General features: G+C 40.8%; 1 protein-coding gene across 1 annotated transcript in view; it reads left to right on the forward strand.

Moving 5' to 3' along the window:
* Positions 1–21,429, forward strand: part of ASTN1 (astrotactin 1) — a 303,816-nt gene that overhangs the window by 91,990 nt on the left and 190,397 nt on the right. The window contains exon 2 of the mRNA XM_514021.8: positions 11,247–11,434. Coding sequence (XP_514021.3) covers positions 11,247–11,434 — 188 coding nt within the window. The remainder of the gene's footprint in view (positions 1–11,246; positions 11,435–21,429) is intronic.

Below are 21,429 nucleotides of genomic sequence, written 5' to 3' on the forward strand. Positions count from 1 at the left end.
ATCAACGTTTCCGTGGAGCTATGCCTGTCAGGTCATTTAGAGGTCATCTTAACCCCTTCAGTGATGAGTACCTTACACAAATTAGCCTACAGAAATGGGCCCAAGGCAGTGTGGAGAGTCTTTAGACCAGTAACAAACCAAATACTATGCAGATGTGATTCTTCAGGAGAGTCTGCCACAATGAAATCACATCAGATTGCCATATGATTTGTACACTAGTGTGAACAGGTTAATAACTCAATTTCAGTCTTGGATCTATAAGCCCAAACTCTTCAAACTCCTGACAGTGTTTACTATTGATGTATATCTTCTGTATACCTAATTCATTAAGCTGAAATACAAGCATAGTGGCTCATGATTTCTCAGTGTAAGTAAACATCGGTTTGGTAGACAGCACAGTCTGTAGCAAGAGCACTGTGCCAGGAGTCAGAAGGCTGTTATCTCCATCTCATTAGCTCTAACCCTTGAAATTGTCACTTACCCTCATTGGCCTTCTGGTTTCTAATTCTGTAAAGCCTACCACACAGAAATGATGAATGAAGAGAGGACCTTAGAAGAAAGGCCTTTGCAAGTTGTAACACAGGGATGATAATAAGGTATTCTTCACGTGCTTGAGTCTTTGTGGAATTCCCTCTACACTCCACTTTCTCAGGCTGAATGATGCCACAGAGATACCTAAGATTACTATCATGTCTCAGCCTTACTCTGAAGGAACTTGAGGTCCAGCCCCCATTATGGCAATTGCAAATCACAGAGAGACAAAAAATACCAGAAAGCTTTAGAGTGAGAAGAAGCTTTACAGGTCACTTATGCCCACTTTTCTTTAGGAGAAAATGGCTTATAAAGAAGAGCCAAGAGAAATGACTGGCCCTCCAGCTTGGGCTCCCTGGCTGTTTGTATGTGCAAGAAGGCAGTGCTCAGGGTCAGCAAGGTAAGCTTAGGCCTCTGTGGGAATGGGGTGGAAAGCCTGTTCCCTAGAGTGAGGATGAGAATGGAAGGTTCTACTTGAGTGCAGTACTTCTTGGCATTTATGATGACAGGTGCTCACACAGACTAGTCTACAGAGAAGGACTCAGTTTACTACTGATAAAAGCATAACTATTATTTTAATATTGCATCCATTTGCTCCTTCCCTCTTCCCTGACCACAATCACCACCCCGATGTCCTGGAAGGAACTGCCCATTTGAATTCATGAGTGCCTTGCTAAGTGCCTGACAACAAGCTCCCTGGGGCTGGCCTTGCATGCCAGCCTTGAATGGGCCTGGATGGCATGGCATCCCTCTGTGAAAGCCCCCATAGCCAAGTCTTAAAGCATAAATAGTGTACGTGGAGTTTTATCAGAGACATCTAAAGATTGTTCAATTTGCTAATGAGTACTTACAGAAATGTACAAATACGACTTGCCCTGGGCTTCTCAACTGGAGCTGAGCTGATTCCTGGACTTATCAAGACTTTTAAGCAGCTGAAGCTATTTAAAGGTATAATTTGCTTAATTCTCTCAAAGATTGTTGCTCAATTTTAGGATTTATGTGAGTGATAGTAATAATGACAACAAACAGTATTAATGATATTGATGATGATACTAGTGTTTGTTAAACTCCAGGTACTGCTAAGCTCTTTGTTTGTATTATCCCAAGACTGAGATTTGCAAAGTGAGGGAATGAACGTTGAGATAGTGAAAAACAACAGTGGCCTTAAAACCAGGAGACCTAAGATTCTCCACTCAATTGCCACTCCCACCCCTACCATTCTAATATTTACTCACGGGGTGAACTTGGTCAAGTAGGTTGACTCTTCTGGAACTCAAGTTCCTCATCTCTAAAATACAGATATAAATACTCACACGAAAGGGTCATTGAGTATTAAGTTAGTTCATGAATACTGAAAGGGCTTCTTAGCAGAGCCAGTGCATAATAGATATATTATTACTTGTTGAGTTGAATCTTAGATGATAAGAACAGAAATACAAGTGGATGAGAACTAATTAGAAATGGAGATGAATGAAAACAGTTTAGGACAGGCAACAGGCTATTCTTTTGTAACTCATTTACAGGTGATATTTAGTCATTTTCAATTCTCTTTTCCGTTCATTTTATAAGGCAAGAGCCATAGAGAGGACCTTACTGAAATTGTTTAGGATCAGAAAATTATAGCAAATACTAATCTCTTTGTTAATGAAAGACCAGGAGTATAAGACAGAGGATTTGGAATGAACAGATCTCTCACTGGGTCTAGTATACAGTTTTCTTATAATCACCCTGTGACCAGTCTTTTGACTTTTTCCAAAATTCCGGCATCCATGTTGCTCCCAACACATCGCTGCAGCAGAGTGGACCTCAAGGACTTGCAAAGCTCAAATCAGAATTCCAGTCGTGAAACTTCAGGCTTCAAAATGACTTATTGTCATTACAATGTATGAAATGATCTGTAAATACATATTTTAACATTATGGAGTTTAAATATTATTACATACCTTACTTGATGTCAGATTCCATTAAATGCCTGCTGTTATCTCAATTTACAAAGGTCAGTCGGGTGGCAGTGGAGAATAGAAATAGATATAAGTAAAAAATCCTTTTACCAGTACATTTGCAGCTCAGATAACCCTGCCTTTTTCAAAAAGCTTTGGGCTTTTTTTTTTTTCTTTATCCTTTCAAATGAGACTTTAATGAGTATCATGTGGATAAACTCTTTGCAGAGGTTTGAAAAGATCCAGAGAAACACTGTGGTAGGAACAAGCAAATCAGTTTGGATGAAATCACAAGTCATTCGAATGCCTCCTCATCTGTCTGGTTGTGTCAGAACCTTTTGGCTGCATTTTTCCCCCACAGGAATGTTTTCATCTCCATGGCTAGGTAAATAGAATGTTCATGTAGTTGCTCGATTGCTATTCATGTCAGTACAGAGTAGCGTAGAGTGACCTACTTCCAGCAGCATCCATAGAAAGCTTCACTGCTTTCCATCAAGACTGATTTAAAAAGCCACCCTCTGCTTCCCACAGCTCCCACCCCCAACTGCCCCCAGAGACAATAAACTATGGACTCTCCAGGGTGCTTATTTCCTTTCTCTCATCACTCCTGCTTCTTCAGTTGGTTCGTTTTAGTCCATCCTAGCCTTTTGGCAAAGGAGAAGCAGGTGGATGGGCAGCTTCAAAAGAAGTTAACATTGCAGATTTTTAGAGTCTAGCTCTACAAAGCGGGGAGCCACTGAGAGAGAGATCAGGCTACTCTTATCCACAGAAACAAAACTGATCAAAGGTTAATAATTCATTGAAAATTATTTGGAAGCATCTATATGTGGGTGATTTTTTTTCTTACTGGGGACTGTTGATTGGAGTTTCAATAGGTCACTCTCATGAGTTTCAATACAGCCACTCCTTACCTTATAAATTGATAGGCTGGATTGAGCTGAAACATTCTAGCACTTTGAGAGGCTGAGGTGGGCAGATTGCTTGAGCCAGGATATTGTGACCAGCCTGGGCAACATGGTGAAACCTCGTCTCATAATAATACAAATATTAGCAGGGCATGGTGGCATGTACCTACCTGTAGTCCCAGCTGCTTGGGAAGCTGAGGTAGGAAAATCATCTGAGCCCCATAGGTAGAGGCTGAAGTGAGCTGAGATTGTGCCACTGCACTCCAGCGGGGCACTGGAGTGAGATCCTATCTCAAAAAAAAAAAAAAAAAAAAAAAAGAAAGAAGGAAGGAAAAAAAGAAAAATCCAAACTCCAAGAGAAAACATCTGATTCTAAAAATTTCTGCAAAGACCTTTATCCAGGTGCCATACAGAAAAAACAGCCTGCATCTGACTTGGGGCCTAACTAGAGCCAAGTGTCATATTTGGTTTTGTGTCATTGAATAACATGGTTAGAGCTGGACAATTCCTAGAGAAATCTAGTCCCATGGTTTGAAGATGAGAAAGTGAGCTCCAGGGAGCTTACAACACTCCCATTCTCCAGGCTTCCTGTCCAGTGCTTTCTCTAATCTGCCATTGTTTCTCATCACTGAATCACTCATGCTTTGAGGCTCTGTTGTTTTTGCCTTTAAGGGTAATGTCACCAAGCAGGGAAATAGAAATTCAATTATCCTTCTCCTAGTCACAAGTGGATATTTCTATTCCAAATCCCAGCAAGTCAAGAAGATTTTGGTTCCTTGAAAAATGAACCTCCTGTGCTTCTGTTGGATGAGAGCTTTTTGAAATTTTAAGCTATTTTGCTCTAAAGCTTTTGTTCCACATAGTTCTGTGGCCATTGCTCAAGCCTGTTTGGAGAAAGAGGAATGAGAATGAGATGAGAGGAAGCAGCTCTACGGCAATGAGTTAACTACAGGAATCACAATGAGAACTCCTTTCCCAATTGTTCTCTGAACATCTTCGCAAAAGAGTTTCCTGGCTATGCTGTTTTCCATATTGCTGTTCACTTAGCCAGGCCAATATAGGCACAAACTTCAGACAAACCATCAATGTTTCTGACATCTGTGCTGGCTGACTTCAAGCCGAGCAGTGTGTCCTGTTTTCTGTGGCTCTCATCTGGGATGTGGGATTTTAGCACTTCAGAACTCCGTACTAGATGGTCCCTATGGCAAGAGGCATGGAGGCTCAGCCAGCTCAGTCCAAGGGCCATTGTTTCCCGGGTTAGTCTCATTTCCTCACTTTTCCTGACTTTGTTCCTCCTCTCTGCATCTTTCTCCTTTGTCTGTTTTTCATCTGTCCCTCATCTTCCTTCACAGATGGCCAGGACATTAATGTGCTCCTGTCATTATGTTTATGAAACAAGTTGGGGTCTTTAGAGGATCCCTTTCCACAGACATTAAGACTTGGGTCACGCTTGATACTAGGGTGAAGATTTGCAGGATAATTAGTGATCCCCTACTGTTATTAACCCCTGACTTAAGCAGGTTGTTTTCTTACAAAGGTGTTGAAAGTTAATACCACTGTTAATAGTTTCAGTGAGAAGACCATTATGAAACCGTGTGGGAAACTAGAACTACCATCAATATCTTTCAAACTCTGAAATTAGAAGGAAAAAAAGAACAGAAGAGGGGCGTATTTCTATCATAGGCCTATCTTTGGTTACCTTAATGATAGTAAGTATCTGATAGACAAGACCCATTTGTTATTCTTAGTGTTTGACAGTAGGTTTATCACTACTAAAGTCCGGAGCTCAATCTTTATCACATAGGGAAGCTCATAATGGCTGCTGAGATAGCAGAGGGTGGAGGTGTAGCTAGATTCTATTTTTAGAGATGCCTCTTTTCCTTTCCATTGTATTTCTTTCATAGAGGTTATAAGGCTCTCATAGGAGTGCATCTTATTTGTCCTGCTATCCTATCCCCTCATAGGAGTGCATCTTATTTGTCCTCCAACTGATCCAGTTCTTTCCTAACTCTGCTCTGTGAACCCCCCCTCAGAAACCATACTAGATTTGGTTTGGATAAGCGTTCTTAGACTAACAGCAACTTTGAAACTCCTAATTTAAGCAAAGTCTTTTAACAGTCAGTCATAGCCATTAGGGAGTGTCAACCTCAACCTTGAAAGACTGCATGGTTAGTTCATCAGGTGCCCTCAACATGAGGCTAAAAATTGACTAGTTAATGCTTCCTCCTGCCTTGACCTCAGCAATCACAGCAGCCTCATTAGTACTCAGCTGGATTCAGCTTGCACTCAGCCTTGCTAGGAGTGAGAAAGGGTCCCAGAATACCAAGACTGCTCTAAGCCACTCTAAGCCATCCAGTGAATTAAAGTTCTTTGACAATTTTCCAGGTTAAAATGCATATTTGAATTCAAACTGTCAAATTCTTTGAAAGAGGGCATCATGGAGCTGGTCCTCAATGAGGTTGTATTTTGGGAGAAATCCTGATCCTGACATGATGTGTTTTCTTAGCAGCTCAGTTCAGGGACTGCCAGCATGAAGGAATGCCCAAAGAAGGAACAGGGCACTTGGATCGGTATAGGGAAGTTGTAATCCCTGGCAGAGGAATTTTTGAAGCAAAGTTTCCAGTGTCCTAATCTAACCCCACAAAAAGTGCTACAAGCTCACAATCCACAAGCTAACATTAGAACAATGACTAAAGCTAATCTAAAAGTGATTTCATCTCACTCTTCTTCCCACTGCCTTTCCCTATCCCTGATTATTCTCTGCTGTGACTTTCCCTGCCCAAGATCTCATTATTCCAATTCTGTATCGCATGCAGAAGCTCTAAATTATCTTTCTTAGAAACCATGCATCTGTACCAGCATGAATGAGAGCCTTTCTCACCAGCCTGAGGTCCAGTGGGAACATGGCCTGGCTCTGGAAGGCTCTGATCAAATCCTCCCAAGCCTGTCCACCCTATGTGCAGAGGGAAAGGAGAAGTGGAGTTTGGGTTAGACTGGGAGAAGGTTTGACATGGTTTGAGATATTAAACTTTTCTTTATAGGTGGTTATATGAGGCACACCCTTGTGGACTTAGAATCATAGAATGTCAAAGTTACAACAAAATTTTCAAGTTCATCGACACAGATCCTCCTTGTTCAGATGAGAAAACTCAAATCAAGGCAACTCATTCAAGGTTACTTGTACCATATCTAGGCCTCCTCCACCTCAACTCACTATTTTAGTCATTGCAGACTGTAGGATTAGAGTTATAGTGAGATCTTATTGAGTCTGGTTTCCTGCCATTCTCTTTCGGGGTCTTTGTAATCATTCTAAATTGTGGCCTAGTTCATTCCTCTGCTTTATAAAACCATAGGTGACTTTCCATTAGTTCTGAACTCCTTAAGTGGGCACTCACCACGTTCACAGTTGTCACCAATCTGCATTTTTCGCTGCTGTCCTGGGCTATTCTTCTCCACCTCATCCCCCCTGCAGCTTAACCAGACCTCCTGTGGTTCTGCAAACATGTGTTATCCTTCTGTTCCTTTGTACACATTGTTCTCTTCCTCTGGAATGCCTCTCCAACATTTTCTCCCATTTGGTTCCTTCCCATCCATTTATGCCCTGCCAAGCTCCGCTCTGCATTCAGCACTGCTATTACTGCTTAGAGTACTTCTTCATGATCATGTCTTAAGTCTCCTATTAGATTGAAACCTCTTTGAGAATAGGGACCATGTAACACAATTTGCTGAATGTGGCAAATATAGTGTGCTCCAAAAATATGTATTGTATACAGGAATAACTAGCACCCTGGTTTCCATAGATTCTGGGAAGTTCCAGACATTTAGGGGGTGCTGAGGGATGTGAGGTTTGTGGAGGAGAAGAATGGACACACCAGAAATCAGGATACCTTCCCTTTCTTGATGTCTCAGTCCCACAGCGTGATGATGGCATTGGTGCTCTTGCCACCTGTGGTGTCTTGAGATGACTGAGTAGGACCTCGTTGAGACTTTGCTTATTCAGTACCCTGTGAAAAAGGTTCTATCTGAGCCTCCTCTACACCCTCAGCTGGCCTTGGGCAGGTGTAACTATCACCTCCCAAATTTGCTTTTGCGTGCCTCATGGCAGGCTTGCATTGGTAAAGCAATTTCTGAGCATTTCCTCTTCTTGAGATATTCTGCTGGGATCCAGACCAGCATGATTACATTGATGTTCCAAGCTCTGATCTCAGTCCTATCAGTTAGGAAACTCACAAGACACTTACTCTGCCCTGTGTGGTTTTTCATTGGTTGGCCCAGGCCAGATGTAGCATACATAAGTAAATTCCTGGTTTAGCATTGTAGCACTTCTATGTCAGATCTGCCAGGAAAAAGAAAAAAGCCAAGGAAGAAGCTATCATTAGGTAATTATCTTGAAACTGAAAAATGATGGGCACCCTTGGTAGGCATGGTGCCCTCTTCCTTCCATCCTTTGCCTTCTATGGTGAGTCTAGTCCAGGCAGAATCATGAACTCACTGTCTGTAGAGATGGGCATGGATAACCCACAGAGAGGTTCTGAGGGTTGGCCTGGAAGCCGAGGCCAGAGGCTGTGCTCTCAGCCCACCTCCCCATGGGAGTACTTTGTCAAACCTTCACTGTACCTGTTCTTCCATTGGTGCTACCATGCCTAGGACCCTGGAGCAAAAGACCTTCTTCCTCATGAAGAGCCTTGGACTGCTAATAGGTATGGAACTTCTTGAGCTGATGGAATGTTCTGGGATTAGACTGTGGCTGCACAACTTTGTGAATATATTAAAAACCACCAAATTATATACTTGAAAAGGGTGAATTTTATGGTATGTGAATTATATCTCAATTTTCAAAGAAATCATGGGATACGAAGACCTAGTATAAAAACTTAAAAGACTGCAGCATAAAAGCTCCTAAATGACTACATGGATTTAGCTACTCAAGTGTGCTGTCTGTCTGTGCATGCTCTGAGATTATGTTGTCTGGTGTGTGTGTTGTGGGTGGAGGGGACAAATTGTTCATCCACCTCAGCCTTTGTTCTGTGTCAGACTGGGGTGACCTTGGTCTCGGAACCTTGTCTTGCTTCCACAATGGAAACAGAGGTAATAAGCCTGACCTACTTGATGAGGATCTCCTGGGAAATAAAAATCTGGTTTGCCAAGTGCTTTAGAGGTATGAGGTGCTAGATCCTTCGGAATAGTTACAGGAAGGGCTGAGTGGCACTCAGATGTGTATGAGATAAATCCTGCCCTCGGGTGGAATGGGTGCAGGCAGGAGGCTGGAGGTGCCCTGCTGTGGGTGATTTAATTCCGTCATCAGGTGCTCTGTTAGGAGCCATGACAGCTTGTGATTTTTATGTCCAGGGTTAGGAGACAGAGTTTGGTTTCCGCTGCAATAACAGGACAGGCACTCACGGGAGGAGAGTGTGTTTCTTGGGAGGAGCTTTTGGGGCTTTGATTTGAAGGCATGAGTAGTGGTTGGAAGGATAAGCGCCCAAGTGGGGAATGGAGTTTGTGATTGTCAGGCCTCCTCTGAAGAGCTGCGGGTAACTGCTGCTCCAAGCATGCACCCCCACAGACATGCCCACAGGTTTCTCCCCACATGGAAATCTGGAAGCCTCCTTAGTAGAAAGAGGGACTCTTTTCCTGGAGAAGTCTGTGTCACAGCCTCGCTTAATAAATGAGGCCATGCTTATAGAAAGCCAGGACTGGGGTTCAGGGGATTGTCCGTCCTCACACCCTCTGCCCACTACAGCTTCCTGGATGCTTTGTCTGAGTTCATGGACAGCTTAGCAACCCAATGGGATGACTGAGTCCTCTAGGTGGTTAGGGAGGGGCCAAGGATGGAAGGGGGCTCTGATCCCTTTCTCTTTTAGCCCTGACCCACACTCTTAATTTTACCTTCTCCCTCATCTGTGGGATGGTAGGACAAGACAGGGAATCATATCAGTGTCTTTTGAGACAGGCTAATGACCTGTGGCTCATATAAAACCTTCTAATCGCCCTACCCTTAGCGGACCAGCTGATATTCTTCCTTTTCCTCATCCTTATTCCCCTATCAAAGCCTGAACATACTTCCCCTACTTCTCTACCTATTGAAAGGAAGTCCACTTGCCCATCAAACCCATTACCAGTATCATCATCCTCAGAGGCTACTTTCCTCCCCTCTTCTACCCTCTACCCAGACAAGATTACTCTTTTCTTCTTCTGTGTTCCCACAAAACTTTGCCACCGGTGTCACACTTGTCACATTCACTCGTGGTGGGCTGCTTTGTAGAATTTGTTGAGGATCTCGTTTAGATTAGTATCTGAGTGCCTGGGACAGTGCCTGTGCATAATACATGGCCGATTCATGCCTGTTGAATAAACAAACCAATAGATAAATAAATAACATCAGTTGTGCCCTCCCACAAATACTGAAATATATTTGTAAGCTCCATAAATACTTAAAATTGTTTTCCTTTTTATGGTTGTGGTACTTGATGAGAGAATACATTCTAAGTGTGTCTTATTAAATCTCTTTTATGTCTGTGAAATTATTGTTATTTTTTGGCCAAAGTTAATAAATTTTTGGAGAAGAAGCCTTGCCTTAAAAAAAAAAAAATGGCCAAGCCATATGGCTCAAGTCTCTAATCCCAACATTTTGGGAGGCCAGGGTGGGAGGATTGTTTAAGACCAGGAGTTCAAGACCAGCCTGGGCAACATATGGAGATCCTGTCTCTACAAAAAATAAAAAAACAAATTAGCTGAGCATGGTGTGGTGTGTCTGTGGTCCCTGCTACTTGGGAGGCTAGGGTGAGAGGATTGCTTGAGCCCAGGAGGTTGAGGCCACAATAAGCCATGATTGCACCAGTGCTCTGTAGCCTAGATGACAGAGAAAGACTCTTGCTTAAAAAAAAGAAAAAAAAAAAAGAAAAATTTTGTAAAGCAATGGTTTACTAAACACATGTTCAGCAGAATACTAGTTCCCTAGAAATTTGGGAGAGACTCAGTTAATCAGGTTTTTCTACTGTGTTATATCTCAGAGCTTTGATATAATATTGCTTGAGAATGCAAAAGAGAGGAACATACACACGGCGTATTTTGCAGTACTACCTTAGCACCAACTACAGTGCTAGGGGCATAGTCAGTTTTGGTATTTTGCTATTAAGTCATTGATGCTAGTCTCGTGCCTCAGTCTCCATCCCTGAGAATCAAGTGAGTGTGTCTGTGATAAGGGCCTGATTCTTCACTGTCTTCTTCATGTATACCAACTCTGCTCTGCAAAACTGAAGAAAAAAAATTAAAGGGAATTATAACATTACTTTACCTGTCATAGCAAGTTAGCAAACATCTCCAGTGGACTATGCAGCAAGTGATTGTGGTTTTAGAAATAACCTACCAGCCCCAGTTGCTCTGCAGTAACCTCCCAGGACTATTCCATAAATGCCAGTTGTCTGCACAGTAATTACCAACTCTCTCCTTGGTAAATTTACTGGTATGTCTAGGAATAATTGCTGGGGAACTCATACTTTCAAATTTACAAGAGGCAAACAACCTTGTATTTACCTCGGGAGGTATCAGGTATTCAAACTGAGCTGTGTAAAAGATCATAGAAATAAGGGGAAGAACTTGAATTTTCACCTTGATATTTTTTTCAATGGGTGAGAGCCTGGTTCACTAGATTTATGGTGGAAAGACCTACCAGAGATAATTGTCTTCTTCTCAGGGTCTCTTCTCTTCCTTGTGGTTTGGAGTAGCAGTAAAATCTGACCTAACTATACATTGTTGGAAACTTCTGTTGGCTTCAGACGAAACTGGCTAATTGGTACAAGTGGCGAGGAAGAAGATGAAAAACTTGGTCCCATCCTGATTCTCACCTGTGCCTTTGGTGTTCATCTTCTAGAGATCTCAGGGAACACAGAGGATATCCCTTTGGTGCGCTGGAGGCAGCAGTGGCTGGAGAATGGCACTTTGCTATTTCACATTCATCACCAAGATGGTGCCCCAAGCCTTCCTGGACAAGACCCCACTGAAGAACCCCAACATGAGTCGGCAGAAGAGGAGCTGAGGATCCTCCACATCTCAGTCATGGTAAGAGCAGAACAGCCTTAGCCTCTCAGGCCATAGCTTATGTTACCTTGACATTAAGGGTCTTGGTATTATAGATATCATTCTATCAGACCTAACTCTGTAATGATCATTGATCATGTTAATAAGTAAATTTCCCATTTGTGGGAAATGCATCCACCTGTGATGTAAGTAATAATTGCAACTATTTCTAACAGTACCATTCCCCAACTGTTTTCTCTAGGAACATGCTCAGATATGAAGGAACTTTAACAAACCAGAGATAATATTAGATCAGGGCAGCCAGGCACAGTGACTCACACTTGTAATCCCAGCACTTTGGGAAACCAAGATGGATGGATCACTTGAGGCCAGGAGTTCAAGACCAGCCTAGCCAACATGGTGAAACCCCATCTCTACTAAAAATACAAAAATTAGCTGGGCACACCTGTAGTCCCAGCTACTTGGGAGGCTGAGACCTGAGAATTGCTTGAACACAGGAGGTGAAGGTTGCAGTGAGCCGAGATTGCACCTCTGCACTTCCGCCTGGGTGACAGAGTGAGCCTCTCTCTCAAACATCAACAAAATTAGATGAGGCTAATAGATTGTCATAGATGGGAATTATCCAATTAGTGTATTGGAGAATCTTAAAGTTGTTGCTCCACAAATGTTTGTTAAATGACTGACTCTCCAAGCTGCTTGCCACTACCAAGTTCTCTTTTCTCTTCTCCCAGCTAGGAGGAAGCCAGTAAACTGGCTTTCTCTCCTCTTACAATAGAGGGCATGTGGATAGACACTTGCACCTCTCTTTAGCTCAACTCAGATCCTTTACTATTAACATTCCTTCTCCTTCTTAGAAATTTGAAGCCTCAAAAAAAGTTGGAAGGTTCTTTCTAACATTGTAGGAACTTGTATTCTAGAATCTCACTGGAAAGTAAGTGCTATGATGGCAGGCCAGGGTTTTTGTTTAGTGTTGTTTTTTTTACTGATGTGTCCCCAGTGCCTAGAACAATGCATTCACATAGTTGATACTTAATTAATATTTGTGGAATAAGTGAATGAATTTCCCAGTGAAGAGATGAATAAAACCTGTCACACTTGGTATTTTATGTATTGATATTGTACTGGTAAACAAATACATTGTCTGCTCTTAGGGTAGCCTAATAGCAGGTTGAGACTTGACTGATTATTTATAAGCCATGTATATGGGAGGGTGTAGATTATTTCACTGTTAGGAAACTCAACTCAGAAGCAGCTTGAGTCTTAGTTCAAACCTTATTTCATCTGTTGCTCTAGTACCATCACTACATGCTATTTAGTTTTGTGTATCAGACTGAGGGAAACTGAGTGCATTTTAGACGTAGAAGAATGCCTATTATCCAAAGATGGAAAATCTCTCTATAAAATCTCTGATAAAATCTCAAAATGTAAGCCTTCTATTTCTTCCTCAACCCATGTCCCCGTAAGTAAACTGGCTTGATAGGTTACCTGCATGTACACGAGGCACTTTGTTTAAATTATATGGTGGAGAAAAGAGTTCCTGAATTGCAAATGTTAAGCCTTAATATCCACATAAGTTCAGATGTCAGGCAAGTAAATGAGGTTGCTAATACTTACATTTACAAATTAATCAAGGTTTATAGCATGGGAGTTCCAGTACTTGCATCTTCTTATTAAAGAACAGTGTTTTTCCTCTCTGAGAAGGTTGTCTTCTTTATTGTAGCTTGTAGTGTCCAGAGAGTGGTAGGATTCAGGCAGGTCAGCTGAATTGGCCCTGACATTGACTGGAGTGATGAATTTAGAGGCCAGATTGTCTTCAAATTTATAATATGGTCTGACTAAAAAGAAGGGCACAATGGTGGATTTCTCGTCAGCCATCCACATCCTGCCATCAGTGTGGGATGCAATGGTGGTCATGGGTGGTTTTGTTTTGTTTTGGCCTGAGACCATTTCAAAGAACCAGTCTTTGTCACACTGATGAAATGTTTAAGGTAAAGAAAGGTGTATAGAGACTTCCAAAAATAAATATTGTGATTATATTTTAAAGAAGGACCCTAAACAGAAGAAGTTGAGACAAACAATATGTCAGAAGGGGAGTCTAGGGAGGGCTGGGGGCATAGTGCGAGAATCTGCAGAAAGATAAACAGCCTGAAGCTTGTACTTGTTGCCACATTGTATCTTCAGTGTAGGAAGCACCCTACCATCTATCCCTGGAATTAGGTGCTCAGTAAGTTTTCTAGAGAAGTGTGTGTGTATGTGTGTGTGTGTGTTTGTTTGTTTATGTTTGTGGGGGTGGGTATACTGCTGGGGGGATGGGAGCACCAAAATCTTACAAATCACCACTAAAGAACTTACTCATGTAACCAAACACCATCTGTTCCCCAAAAATCAATGGAAATAAAAAATTTAAAAAATATATATGCTGATCAAAAATGCCAAAGACTTTAGGAAATAGGCTGTGCCCTTAAAATAGAACAACCCATATGAAAAACCCTACATTATAGTGTTTTTTCAAATTAGATCCCCTGAGCAAGAATTAGTGGACAGTGGACACTGAAATGGAGAAAGAACAAGAGTCAACTTTAAACTTATCTCTGAGACCTCTCTTTCATATGCTACTTGTCACCAATGGCAGACCACTATGACATTTTATTTTTCAAATAAAATGGAAGAGATTATTCCTTCAGCTTAATTTTAATTTATTCTCTTTTATTTTTAACCAGGCTAAAGAGACAGAGGACAAAAGGGCATAGGCAAACGTAAGGGTGCAAAAGACTTGTGTTGTCTTTGGGTTGGCCTCTTGTATGTGGACAGGCCAACATCTCCATAAAAAAATCAGGAAGGCCTTTGACTTCCACAGAACAGGAATCTCAGGATGAAGTGGAGATATAAATATTTCCTCCCTACCCGCTCCTTTCCCTGTCAAAGATGGTTTGGTTAGTGGAGCCTACTGCAGCCCACCTAGCTGTCTCATTGTCCTCAATTCCCATTCCATACACACACCCCACACACTGCCTTTCTCATCCTTAGGATTCTATTCTAGAAACAATTTCAAAGTCTGAAGTTGTGTATCTGCCCTCAGCTTAGAAATAAAGCCTGAGGGTATCCTGTTTGAAGATGTTGTTCCTAGAATCTCTGATGGCTTCCTCCTAAGAGACTCAAGTGGTGGTAGACTTTATTTGACACACTTTATACCATACCCTTTGGAGGAAAGGTAGGCAGCTATTTGAGGCATCTGGATGACAGCATTATAAAAGCCAGAAGATAGCAAAATTCTTTGATTTGTAACAATATTGAGCAGTGAAATGCACTTAAATTAAATCTTATTACCAAAACCCCTTTAGTTATGAAATAACAATAGCAAGACTATTTTTCATTAACTCTAATGATCAATATTGATACAGTTTTCAAATTAGATCAAAATAGCATAATTGGAAAAAGAGAAAAGATAAAGCAATTATCAAAACATGAATATATCCAACCTCTTCTGTTAAGAAAATGTATAATTAAAAGCTTAACTAATAATCCTAACTATTTCCAATATGTGCAAGAGGGAATTAATGGTTTTATGAAAACCTTAAAGTTTACATTTCTCTCATTTTGTATGTATACTTTTTTATCCATATTTCCTCAATGCAGAGCCACTGTGTATTTCTATATTTTGCATATATTATGTTTTGTTTTAACACAAAATATAAGAAATGAGAGAATGAGAAGTAAAAGAAACCTTTTTGGACCCTTATGGCATTGTATGAATGAGAATTTGCAAGTTCTCTTTTATACCATGCCCAGTATAAATCGACCATCAGCAAAATTGTGGGCTTGCAGAAAGCCAATTCCCCAGCTGGGAGCTCGGCAATTTAAAACTTTGAAAAACCTTTTGCTTTTCTTATTTTTCAATCACATCCTAAAATTTTTGAATTATTTTTTCCAAAGAGGTACCATTTCTTCCTTGCATAGAATAATTGGATTTCCCTTCTGAAATCTTACATTATTGCTTTGAGGGTCAAATGATGTATTTTAACCTCCTTGCATGATTCAAACTTGGCTGAAGAGATTTATTTCAAATTTTGCAAGATAGTTGACATTCAGAACTATGAAAGTACACAAAGATACTGTTTTGCAAACTCTTGAACAAATGAAAGCAGAATCAGCAAATGAAAACTGAGTGTGAGTTTAAACCAAAAGTCAAGCAGTTCGTCAGTTAAAAGGCAAATGGTTTACTCCATAGAAGACCAGGTTTCAATATGACTTCATGTCAGATATTCAGACTCTGTGTGGATTTAAATTTTCTTATTGTACTTGTGCTAATTTACCATACAGTGTACATTTTTCTTCTTAAAGTACGCAAACGAGTTTAATGGTGCACAGTAGAATTTAAATGTATTGTCTATATATTTCATCTCTTTAATTAAAGATGGCAGTGTTAATAGATTTCCTATATGCATATGGGTTGGTTAAGTACATTTTTCACAGCAAGTAGCCTTTCTAAAATTCTTTGGAGATATGTATGTGTGTATATATATATATATATATATATATATATATATATATGAAATTTTTCTGTATTGATAACTCCCACTGGTAGAGAATATCTTTTGTGGTTCAGCCTTCTTAGTCACTGTTGTGGGGGAAAAAATCTTAGTAGCCCCAGCTGTTTGTGGCTCCTTGGCCAGTATCTGGAGGCCCCCATGGCCTTCTACTGCTGGCTGCCATCAGAGGCCTTAGCCTGCCCCCAGGCTCCCTGTTTCTGGGATCTCCAGGTGAACCCAAGGTACAGAGTTCACTCCTGGGAGAAACAATGTTGGGAACAAGATTTGGAGACAAAAGAGGCAGGTGCCATTATACAGTCCCAGAGTCCAGCAAATAAAATGGGCACTGTGGGAAAGTTCCAGTGTGGAAAAGTAGTATTTGGGGCTGAGTCAGTACAGAACCCACAGAAGACACCTATGGGAGCCTCCAGGATCATGTTTCCAGTGCTGCATAACAACTTTCTACCAAAGCCTCATCCTTGCCCTTACTGTTACATTCAAGTTCAGTCCAGTTGCCTGAGCATTGCATGTGAGTTTGCTTGAAGCCGTGCCTCATTTCATACCTAGAGCACAGCCGCTTCCAATGTAGAGAGGAGCAGTTCCAAGTGTGGCAGTCACTGTGCGTCATCAACACTATTAGGTTCTTATTAAGTGTCTGTGGGCACAGGAGAGAGTGCTAGATGTCTTTTTTGTCAGCGCCTTTTGCCTTCAGCAGATCTGTTACAAAAACTCATTAACAAATTCATTAATCAAGGTCACTTTTGCATCTTTATGGTCAATTTGTAGTATTTTTTTCATTCAACTTAGGATGCTCTAATTTATCAGGACCAGTCCTTCTCATCTTTAAGCAACAAATGGAGACATTTAGGCATATTGTATGTTACCAGAAAGGACAGAGATAGAGTAATAAGTCGGAAAGTACAAAAAGACAAGTCTTGATTCAGTTCAAAGAAGACTTTTCTTGCAATTCAAGCCATCCTTCATGGGGCTGAACCGACTTACTGGTCATACTGCCCACGTGCCAGGGCCATCACTGTGTATTTTACCTTCCATTAGGAAAGCTGTGGGCAGTCCTAAGATAATCAGTAAGATCTCTTGAAACAAAACCTCTTTGCTCTTTGTTTCTTTCTGAAACGCTGATGTGCAAAAGCCTGGAGATACCAGGGTCCATTTGGGGACCATGTCAAGTGCCAACTAAGGTTTGGCTTACAAACCTCCCTCACCTGGCACCATGGAATGCCCTGCATCTCTTGTCAAGATGCGTCGGTCATAGGTATACATGAATTCATTCACCATTTGGGTTGCTCATCTATTCTGTTCTTGTTTGGTGCCCTTTCATATTCTAGTAAAGTGAGAGCTGAGATGTAGCAGAAAGACACGCTGGATTTACAGTTGGAAGAGTGGACTTCATATGCTGGCTTTACCACTTTAGGTAATTTGCTGCGCTTTTTGGAAGCTTCATTATCTCACCTATAAAATGAATGCACTGGTCAGGCTTTTTAGTTTTAGAGAATGAAGATCCACTGAGGCCTTCTCTGTAATAGAGTTGTACTGCAGAAATTTATATAGAGATAAAAGAGACAACACTCTCCTGATTTTAAAAAGTATATTCAAAGGGCAGATTTTCACGAAGGCTGGAACTGGGAAGTTGTTGAGGATCTGAGTGATTTTATCAGCCCTCAGCCTCCATAGCTTGTGGTTTGGCTCTTTCACACCTGTTTCTATTGCTCCTCTTGCTATGAATTAGCTTCTTTGTCTAGTCTATTCTATAAATCTTTCTCAATTGCAAAGCTTTTATGTGTTTGACACTCCATTTACTCATCAAGTCACCTCACTCATGACCTGTCCTGACTTTTCACAGCTTCACAGTGTTTCCAGCTTTGTTCCCACTGCTGTTAAATGTCCTGCCTTCCTCCCTTATTCTAACTCCTTAGTGAAAGAAGCAGATGTATCTAATTTGTTACCATAGCCCCTGTTTGTTCAAAGCTTTCATATCAGGTTATCCCACAGGTGAATGTGATCCTAGCCTTCCCCTGGTGGTTTTAGTGGGGAGGTGGGCTTATGTGGTACACTCCTGCTCCACACACAGGTCAGAGCCGTTTCCTTTAGCAGAGGCTGAAAAACTGATTTCATGATTTCTTGTTTTCAGTACAACAAGTAGACTAAGACCTAACTTATAGAGATGTTAGGAGATGTTAGGAGAATCAAAATATAACATAGACACCATCATCATTGTCATCATCATCATCAAAATCGTGTTTTGCACTTACTATGTGCTAGACATTGTTTCAAGTGCTTTCAATATATTTTAACTTATTTTTTATTCTTACCACACCATAAAGTAGGGTTTGTTATTACTCATTTTGCAGACAAGGGGACTGAGAGCATAACAGGCTATGTGATTTATCTGAAAGTAAACAACTATTAGTTTGCAGGACTATGAATTGAATCAAGGCAGTCCACAGAGTTCAGATACTATACTTTGAGAAGCACTCCTCTCCTGACCCATAGTGAGCACACAATATATATTTAGTATGTGTCATTTCACCAACTTTTGATGTTTTGTTGACTTTTGACTGCTGAGATTCATCTGACACTTTACTCCATTTTTACTTTGACACTAATAACGCTACAAGCACTAGGACCAACAACCATGATGGAACACAAATTTTCTTTCCGTGGCTACACCAGGCAGCTAACCCCAGAAGCTCAGACTCTGTTCAGCTTGGCTAATCCCACCTGCTAACCTTGGCTTCAGTCACACCACCTCACAGCTGGTGGTGGGTTTATTGGCAGGGAAGGGAAAAGGGTAGTTGGGGAATTCTAACTCTAAAATTGTGAAAGTCATGTAACAATGAACTTAGCTTCTTCATATACAAACTTTTGCATTTTTGCGGGAAATTTTTAGAAACTAGAAAAGTATTTTCAAAGCATTATTGACATATTGATTTTTTAAAATCATTGACTCATTCCTTCATTTAGATATTGATTATTTAACACTGTTTTCAGGCTTCAGATTTTTTTAGCTACTAAGTAGATAGGAAATGAATAAGACAAAGTTCTGCTCTCAGGGAGCATTTAATCACATTATTAATGCTTACTATTTGAAGAGGGCCCTTGGCAGAACTGAGAGACAAGTAGAGTTTCCATCATCTTTTCCACTCCTTTTCAGTCTTTACATCTTCTTTGCAAATCTGTTTTTCTCTTTCCTGAAGTTCACATAGGCCTTATGCTACCCTCATCTCTGCAGACAGCAAGAAAAATAGCTAAGAGGCCAAATTTTCAAAAGGATGCTGATGTCTTTTAACAAGTTGATGTAATATTCTGTTCAGCAATCTAGTTCACTTGATATAGAAGCTAGCAATTTACTTTCAACTACTCAGTTTCAGAAATCCCTGAAGATCCTTTTGAAAGCAGGAGTCATAATTTCCATGAGGTTTCAATCAATATTAGAAACTGGTAATATTCATAGTAATAAAGCTATTGCTCACTAAGCCCTCATTGTGTCTCCAGCACTGTATGGGATCATTTGCATACATACTATCAATCAATTTCCATAGCAACCTTGTGAAATAGCTATCATTTCTTCCATCTTTCAGATGTGAACACTGAGACTGAGAGAAAGTAAATTATAGGCCCAAAGTCACATAGGCTGTAAGAAGGGAAGCCAGGATTTAAGGCAAGTGTATCTGACTCCAAACTTGACTGTGCTACACAATTCTGCTACTTGGTGGTATTAGGGTTGGACAGTTTCTCCAATTTTCCAGGTTATGGAATAATTTTATTTCTTTTAGCTAGCACAGTAGAAACCCTTTATTTGAAGATTAGGAAGGAACATAGAGAATTGTACAAGATGCTGTCATGGTGAGGTCTATGAGCTGCTTCAAAAGGTAAAGGAAGAGCTGGATCTGGCAAGAAGACCAAATATTGCAAAGAAGCCTGAGATTGGCTCTGAGAAGATGCTGGTCATTGAGAACCAACCAAGACTATAGTTTTATGGTATTGAATTTTAGTGAGGCAGTTTACAGCAAGGGCTTTGCTCTCAGAGAGACCAATTTAAATCTTAGTTCTGCCATTTACTCGATCTTTTTATTGACCTTGGACAAATTGCTTAATCACTGTAAACTCACTTTCCCTATCCATAAAATGGGAATAATAAATCCTACTTTATAGGGCTGTTTTAATTATTAAATGAGATGATTCTTATAAACCGCTTCCCGTAGTGCCTGGCCTATAGGGAAGTACCCATTAAATATTAGCTCAGTAAACTCTTGGGGGACCATGCAAGCTTCCTGTAACAATCTTGCATACAATGTGTGACCCAGGGGCCACCAGCTTAGGGAGTCAGAAAAGCATCTGTGATCATGGCAACCTCTCAGAGGAGTCCTAGAGGATTGTGCTTAGGGAAAAGACCGAGGCAATTAGGGATATCAGGACAATAGAATAGGGCCATTACAAAGCTGGGATGCAGTCATGTCCATTCAGGGAATTGTTATGTCACTTCTGTTTCATTGTTTTCAGGGTTTCCCACCAGGTATCTTATGATTTAGGATGATAATTGAGGTCTGATCTCATAATTGACATCTGATACCTACCAGGTATCTTATGATTTAGGGTGATAATTTCAGCTCCAACTTCTCTGGAAGAACTTCATTTATTAATTTATTTTTTAATCAAACCACATGATGTCATTTAGGGAATTCCATCACTGCCCAGGTATCCACACATACAAGATTGTTATTACTCTCATTCACAATGGGAAAAAGAAGACTTAGAGTGGTGGGTGATGCTCATGGCCAGCACTGATGTAAGAACTCAGAGATTCTGAGTCCTGATGCCATTACCTTTTCTCCAGATCACACTATCTTTCCCCCACCCCCTGCCCATCTCTAAAGTTTGGGGTCTGTCTCACAGACCCGAGGTCACCTTTAAATCTGATCACAAACTCATACCCATGGGCCTTGGCTGGAGACAAATTAGATTTAGGTATAGTAAATGTAGCCAGCCATGTGTCCATGGAGAAAACCCTAATATGGACAATGGCAGGAATTATCTAGGCCAGGAGTCTATAAAGGACCAGATGTTAAACATTTTTAGCTTTATAGGCCATCCAAGCTCTTTTTCAACTATTCTTCTCTTGCCAATGTAGTGCCCAAGTAACCATGCACAGTATATAACTGAATGCACTTGGCTGTGTTTCAATAAACTTTATTTACAAAAACAGGCAGTGGGCCACATTTGGCCTGGAGGCCATAGGTTTGCTGACCTCAATCTAGTACATTCTCCTCATTTTGTCTGCAGAACCCACATAAAGACTACAACCTAACAACTGAGTGGAAGCTTTAGGGTTCTATTTGCAGTGTGAAAGACAATAATTTGCTAGTTTTAGCCAGACCCCCACAGATTGATTATAATTGTCACTTAAGGCACTGACAAAAATTGTTCTTGCTAGAAATTCAAGACATGTGGTATTCACAAATTCAGGTG

Source organism: Pan troglodytes, chromosome 1, assembly GCF_028858775.2.
Source record: "Pan troglodytes isolate AG18354 chromosome 1, NHGRI_mPanTro3-v2.0_pri, whole genome shotgun sequence".
Taxonomy (NCBI): Eukaryota; Metazoa; Chordata; class Mammalia; order Primates; family Hominidae; genus Pan; species Pan troglodytes.